Source organism: Sycon ciliatum, chromosome 4 (genome assembly GCF_964019385.1).
Source record: "Sycon ciliatum chromosome 4, ocSycCili1.1, whole genome shotgun sequence".
Classification (NCBI taxonomy): Eukaryota; Metazoa; Porifera; class Calcarea; order Leucosolenida; family Sycettidae; genus Sycon; species Sycon ciliatum.
Window position 1 is genome coordinate 26,823,904 of NC_088646.1, and position 7,500 is coordinate 26,831,403.

At 48.0% G+C, this 7,500-nt stretch overlaps 1 protein-coding gene across 1 annotated transcript in view; it reads right to left on the reverse strand.

Annotated features, from left to right (window-relative positions):
- Positions 1-7,500, reverse strand: part of LOC135815350 (CXXC-type zinc finger protein 1-like) — an 18,385-nt gene that overhangs the window by 3,084 nt on the left and 7,801 nt on the right. Inside the window, exons 4-11 of the mRNA XM_065328631.1 lie at positions 7,348-7,448; positions 7,002-7,060; positions 6,585-6,665; positions 5,332-5,406; positions 4,723-4,818; positions 1,852-2,153; positions 1,085-1,196; positions 233-331 (exon numbers count right to left, since the gene is read on the reverse strand). Of these exons, the coding sequence (XP_065184703.1) occupies positions 233-331; positions 1,085-1,196; positions 1,852-2,153; positions 4,723-4,818; positions 5,332-5,406; positions 6,585-6,665; positions 7,002-7,060; positions 7,348-7,448 (925 nt within the window). The remainder of the gene's footprint in view (positions 1-232; positions 332-1,084; positions 1,197-1,851; positions 2,154-4,722; positions 4,819-5,331; positions 5,407-6,584; positions 6,666-7,001; positions 7,061-7,347; positions 7,449-7,500) is intronic.

The window sequence follows — 7,500 nt, forward strand, 5'->3', positions numbered from 1 at the left end:
GTACAGGGAAGGAAGAGTGAGCGAGAAAAAAAACAGAGCTTTCAATTGAATAAAGATCACAATTTTCACTGGAAATATACATGTATGTGCGGATGTGTGGGACACAAGTTCACGCCACAACACATGGAGCATCCGTGGCTAAGAAAAGCACTGACAGCAGTAATTCTGCAGTATACACTATTTGTTGACATGCACGTGACCTCGATGAAGTAAAGAACACCAGTTCACCCACCTCCTCCTCTGAGTCAGCCACCAGCGAGCGGGAGTGCTCAATGATGGCTTCGAGTTTCTCGCTACGCTCCTTGAAGACGGCAATCTTCTCTTGCATTTCCTACACACAACCAAAGAAAACATGATGTGCCCTAGCTAACAACTTGGTCGGGGGGCCCTAAATTCTCTCAGAAAGCCCAAGAATCCGTGAAAAGTAGGAGAAGCGTTCTTTTCATTTCCAAATTTTCGGAGTACCTCCAAGCTTTCCAAATTTCAGCGGCAGCAGAAAATTGGAGATTCCCAAGTTTGTGGGTCTGCAAGTGTAGAGTACTTCTTTGAAGTATCGCAAAAATACACTTGTTTCTATGCGTATGCAAAGAAACCCATGTGCATGCGCATGCCTCTCAAAGTTGCAGCCGGTTTGGCGCCTGGCACTCGAGAGATTTTCCAGACCCGTCTTTTTACGCTTCCCGTTTCTTTTGACTTGCAAGAGGTATTATTTCTCTAAGAACTAGCAGAAAAAAAAAGAACACGTCCTTAGAGAAACATAAAGGAGACACCGACTTCCTAGCTGGTTCAAATGCAGTGGTAGTATACTTCAGCCACAGTAATTTGTAGTAAAGATGGTCCCATGGGCTCACACTAGAGTCAAAGCACCAAGCACAAAGGTTGGCAAGGTTCTAACAAGCCTATTCAGCCATGCCATACTCAATGAGCAGAAAGTCAGTGTTGCCATGCACAGCTTTCCCTTCATAAGAACGACAGCGTAGCGTTGAGAATTGACTCATAGCCAGTCACTCTGGCGCCGTAGGGTTTTCATAACAATGCTCATATCCATGCTGGCTATGGCATGCAAAGTGTTGTCTGGACTCACCACCTCCTGCCGCTCCAAGCTGATGATACTGGCCTTGAGGGAGACATGACTTTTGCTAGGACCTCCTTCCGACCAGAGTGCAAACCGTTCCGGTAGATACCGCTTCAACCGCCTGCAAAAACCACACAAGCACGCACAAACGTATGCATGCACATGCCGTGCTGAATTCTCACCTCCATCGTCCACACGGACACAAAGCACCAACTCACCACATGCACAGCATTGCAATTTACGCACAGCAACCGCTTCAGTTGGCAAACCAGTGTATAGACGGGGCAACCGCTTCAGTTGGCAAACCAGTGTATAGACGGGGGCACCCGAAGGTACAGGTACAGCCAACTTTGCGTATAACGACACTCGGCGGCGGGGCATGAGAAAACTGTCCTTATTCGCGAAGTGTCCTTAAAACCGAAGTCTCATTATACGTAATACAGTTAGATGGGACCTTGCTCTGGGCAAGGAAATTCTGTCGTTATTCGCGAATTGTCGTTGTATCCGCAGTCGTTATTAGCGAAGTTGACTAGTTTAAAATGGTGGTACGGTCAGCCATTGGTCAGCGCTGTAGTCCCAGTAGTCCCTGTAGTCAGTCCATGTAGGCAGTCCGTGTAGGCAGTCCCTGTATCCTATCCAATGCCCTGAGAGACCATCACCACACCTCCAGTGAAAACTGCCCTAGGACTGGGCGATCAGCGAACATGGACAGTGGTAGCAGCAAACACAATGCAAAACAGCGCAACACCAAAAGAAGAAGAAGAAAAAGCACTCACTTCATGGCTAGGGCCTGACCACACTCGTCCGAGCAGTACTTAGATGCAGGCCGTGAGGAGTACGTACACTGCGGTCCCCAACACTGCTGAACACCACGGTACGGGTCGTTGCGATCCGAGTGCAACTTCATCGAGCTAGAGCTCGAGGTGCGGTGCTTTGTCTTTGTGGAGCGCTCCTTCTTGCCAGAAATCTTTTCCAGCGCTTTCTTGGCTTTCTTTTCCGCTTTCTCGGCCTTTTTCCTGGCTCGTTCCTCCTCCTTGGCAGCTCGAGCAGCCTCCCTCTCAGCTTTGGCTTTTCTCGGCTAAACACAAAACAGAGACATGCAGAAAAAGATGGTTAATATGGTGCAGGCCAATGGTCGACTAGCCAACTCAACTTGAACAGCATGATGTAGGACATAGCATACAGGATTGACAAACTATAGTGCATTTTTAAAAAAAATAGACCCTGAAAACGTTGAGAACGTACTCACGGCCACTTTTGAGCATGTCGTGCGAGTTGCATCATGAAAATCTGCTCGCAAAATTCGAAAAACCGGGTGTGACTCGTCGCATTTGTTCAGAGTGTTTTTAGCTCCACGTGGCTGGAGGAATCGTTTTGTTGTTGACTGCTCTGTGGCCCTATTTTGCTTGTATGTCGGAGACTACGGTTCGATATAACTATGTATTGCCTAGCAACAACCTAGTTGCTGCCTATACTCGGACAGCAATTCAAAGCTTTTATTTATTTTAATTGTTTAGTACCCGTACATCGTATACGCTAATCACGCACCCTGCTGGCTCACCCAGCACTTGCCCTCCGCTCCCACATCCTTCTTTACCTTTTTTCTTTGCTCAGACAGCCGACAGGTTTTGTTTTTTACCGTTCTTGTTTCGAGACTTCGTTTTTTGTTAGTGAGTATTGTTTCCGGCAAGATGGAATCAACAACAAACACCGATGCAATCCCAACTGTCCCTGCAGAAGTGGATGCCTGGATGGGATCTTCAGGAATGGTTCGAATGGTAAGTTACACTCGTCAGAACCCTGAGAGTGCCATTCCAGGCAGGGTCCCTACGCTGGCCGAGTTTGCCCGTGAAGGGGCCAGCAACGCCCGTGAAGGGGCAGGTAACGCCTGTGAATGGGCAAGTGACATCCGCAGAGAAGAAATCGGATCTCCAGGTCACTCGGATAGCCAGCTGGAACCACATGCCAAGCGGTACAAATATGTGGAAAATGACTTTGATCCATCCAAGGATGTAGAATCTACTTTGAAGTAGCTTGTCCAAAGTTGACGAACATATCACGAATTACGTTAGTGAGAGCTTGAGGCGTGGCTTGTCCAAGACTGAACGTGAGACCATCATGAAAGACTGGCCTAGACCAGAAGGCCCTGTTCTTGCTACACCCTCGATTGACGGCGTCATTCCCAGCTTGCTGAAAGCCTCTGAGAGAGACCTGCGTAAAGCAGAGTCATTGTTATACAGGACCCATGACGGTGCACTGGACGCCATAAGCCCATTGTGCGACTCGTGTCGCATTTGCTCAGAGTGTTCTTCGAGCTCCACGTGGCTGTAGGCATCATTTCGTTGTTGACTGCTCTGTGGCCCTATTTTGCTTTTTCTCGAGTGCCTTTGCGTTCGTGGCAACTTGTTCTCTCGACATGCCACACTTAACAAAACGCAAACGGGCCATGTTGGTGCCTGTTTCACAATTTTGCGAAGACGAGAAGACCAATGGGCATCGACTTGGTCTCAAGCATTCCATTCGTTGTGCTGCGTGTGGCGTAAGCATTTCCACCATGAACAGATGTGCCAGGGATGCTGACGGCGGAAATCATCGTGCTGCGTCGGCTTTGTCGACCCCCAAACTTAATTTTCATCAATCCAAGACCCACACAAACGCAGCTGTGAAGAGAAAAATTCAGATTTAGAATGAGAACAAACTAAAAAATCAAAAACGCCACATGCCTGTTAAAACAAACGCACTGTGGTCGGTTGCTGTGAAGACCACCGGCCTGGGGCAAGACACTACACTTAACCACCTGCACAACCACCACCAGGCCCGGCACTAGCCTCAGCACCAGCACTGGCAGCACAGCTACAACAAAACACCAACACCTGTTCCGGGCTGTGACTGCGACTAAAGTACCTTACAGGCAACACACGGGTGTGCAATCTCAACACCCGGTGGCGAACAGTGCGAGTCCAAGTCATCTCGGGGACAAGTCAAGGTCCACTGGTGGAAATACGTCCAATACTCGTCTGTTTGCAGCTGAGAAACTAGCCTGAACACGGTGCACTTCTAATTCTAAATGTCCTCACTAACTACCGGCAAGTTCTCCATAAACAAGACAGGAATAGCCAGCCAACTGTCCAGACTGTCTGTTTTGTAAAACACAATGTCACAAATAAACAAGACCTGTGGTGCTCTTCAGGGGCCTAATGACTACCACTGTGCACAGATCCGGAAAAAAGAGCCTCACAGACAGTTGCCTCGATGGATATAAGCACACTCGGGTGCAAAGAGACTACCTATATGGCGCAAACAACACATCCTAGACTCACGCCAATAGTCAGCGGTACCAATAGGTGCAAGGTCACACTCCATGGCGACATTGCCCGCACATAGCCAGTCCATTCAATCCCTAAGTTAATATTTGTGGCAAATTTCGTACCTCTTCCTTCTTCTGCGCTAACACCCAGGTGTTTAGCCAACCAATCCGGCGTTACAATTAATTGAAGTGCAGCTCTAGCAAAGATAGCTCATTGCCTGCACCACACATAGGCTGGGTGACAATGAAACTATCCCTCCAAGCATGCAGTTGCGGTACCCGACATTACCTTACATTAACCTACACCATGTGTTCAACGAACACTGCATGAAAAACTTGCCTTTTGAGGGAAATCAATGAAATCCATGCCATCCACGCCCTCTGGGTGCTTCTTTGCCCAGGCTGATTCGAGTGCAAGCTGAGTGTCGGAAATAGGCTGCACGGTGTAATTAAAACACATGTGCGTGCACACACACACACACACACACACACACACACACACACACACACACACATATACACACACACACACAACAAACCGACTAAGTTAGGACACGCACCCTGACGGAGAAGACGTAAGGCAGAAGGGCAAATTCAAGACTCTCGTGATGGGCAACTGGAAACTGCCTTTCCGCCATCGGACCACTTACGTCCCATGCACCTAGCTGCAAATGCGACAAAGAAAGAGTCAAGCCAACAAACACAAGCACAAATAGCTGCTGACAGCTGTCTGCACGCACACTGGCGCACACTGAACATAAAACAGGCCGTTTCTATACCTGTATTCACTTTCCACAAAAACTGAATCGTATTGTGCTTGCAGTGCTACAGCTAGCAGTTATATGTACAAAAATGCAACAATCTAACAAAATGTACCATACTCCAAAACATGAGACAAAAAAGAGTAAGATTCCAGCTGTATCCACTGCAGAGTACGAATAGTACCTACCTTGGAAAGATTGAGGCAACGCCGATACATGCACTTTTGCCGGAGCTTGTTGGGTCCACCAAACTTCCTCATATCCTAGAGAGAGGGAGCAAAACAGGAAGTAACATGAAGACAGCGACTCACATGCACAATGCACTAACGTGCTGTGATCCTCCAGGGAGAGAGAGAGAGAGAGAGAGAGAGAGAGAGAGAGAGAGAGAGAGAGAGAGAGAGAGAGAGAGAGAGAGAGAGAGAGAGAGAGAGAGAGAGAGAGAGAGAGAGAGAAAGAGAGACAGACAGACAGACAGACAGAGAGAGAGAGAGACAGAGAGAGAGACAGAGAGAGAGAGACAGAGACAGAGAGAGAGACAGAGAGAGACAGAGAGAGACAGAGAGAGACAGAGAGAGAGAGAGAGAGAGAGAGAGAGAGAGAGAGAGAGAGAGAGAGAGAGAGAGAGAGAGAGAGAGAGAGAGAGAGAGAGAGAGAGAGAGAGAGAGAGAGAGAGAGAGAGAGAGAGAGAGAGAGAGAGAGAGAGAGAGAGAGAGAGAGAGAGAGAGAGAGAGAGAGAGAGAGAGAGAGAGAGAGAGAGAGAGAGAGAGAGAGAGAGAGAGAGAGAGAGAGAGAGAGAGAGAGAGAGAGAGAGAGAGAGAGAGAGAGAGAGAGAGAGAGAGAGAGAGAGAGAGAGAGAGAGCCTTTTTGAGCCATCTACAGCCACCAGAGACATGTACATGTATGATGATTACTGTACAACTACATGTACATTGTATACAAAAAGGTGTGCTGGTAAATCCAACAATTTTGAAGCCAACATAAAAAAGGAAGAAAAAGCCCCCCCCCCCCCCTTGGCTGCATTTTCTTGCATGTGTGCAATAATATCCATCACCTGTACGGTGCACCATAGGTTCTGGTACTTCTGCATGACAGGTACATGTACTCGACTGACAGGTACTTGAAATAGCTGTCAAAAGCCCAGAAAGTCGTTATTCAAGCAGTGAATATGACCACGGGGCACTAAAAGCATGTCGCTATACGCGAATTGTCGTTATTCAGATAGTCGTTATATCCGAAGTTAAATGTATACAGTTAGATGGGACTTTGCTCTGGGCATGGAAATTCGGCCGTTATTCGCGAATTGTCGTTATATCCGCAGTCGTTATTAGCGAAGTTGACTGTAGTTGAGAAATGAAAAGAGCAGTGAATAGAACTACCAAATGGGCAAAGGCACTATCAATTCGGAGCATGACTGACTACGTGTACCTGTAGTGCAACTTACAACACAAAAGCGGCACTTTCCACAGTCCGGCCGCATGCAGGCTTCGCATTCTCCGCACATACGGCTGGAGCGTTTGCGGGGCTGCACAACAGAAAACCAAACACCACAGTGAACATGTTCCACAACAGCATAGGACCACTGAGTCTTGGACATGAATGACAAAGATCGACTCGTGTGGATGAGGAACAATCACAGCCGGGAGGTATACTTGTACAGCTCGTCTGTCATATAAATACAATGTTCCTTTGCAAGGTACATGCGCCTCCGACAGGACTTGCACAGCCTGCCAGCACGGCAAACTACATCCCTCAGCCCCCCCCCCCCCCAACGGAAATGAAACGGAAAGCGCATGTATAGTCTGGAAGGCCATGTACATGTGTAACAAATACACACTGCAGCACTGCTTGCCACACCTACCACATCTTTCTTTTTGACCTTTTGCGGACGGTACACTATCTCCAGGGATGGATTCGACTCTAAAAAAAGCACAGAAACATACATCAGATTGCGGCACAGTCATCACTCTGTGAACACACTAAGTGCTTTTAAAATCATAAGGACGCTCCACTTGCTACTCCCTGCGAGCTCAATAACACTCACAACAACGGAAGCAACTTCAAAGAAACGGCCTGGTTCTGTTTGGGCACACAGATTCCACTATTGCTCAGCTAACAACAAAGACTAAGTATGAATGAGCGAAGGCCATGAGACAGTGCAGGGCAGTGGACGGACACTGTTGTAAACGCAGGCGAGCTGAACTCACCGCGGCAAGGTGGGCAGAAGAATATCTCCACATTCTTAGCTTTCTTGGCTGAGATGCCGACACAATCACCGTGGAACCAGTCGGAACATTGGTCACAGCAACTGTGCAGAACAAGCAGAACAAGTATGGTAAACATGACAGGCTGTGACCAAC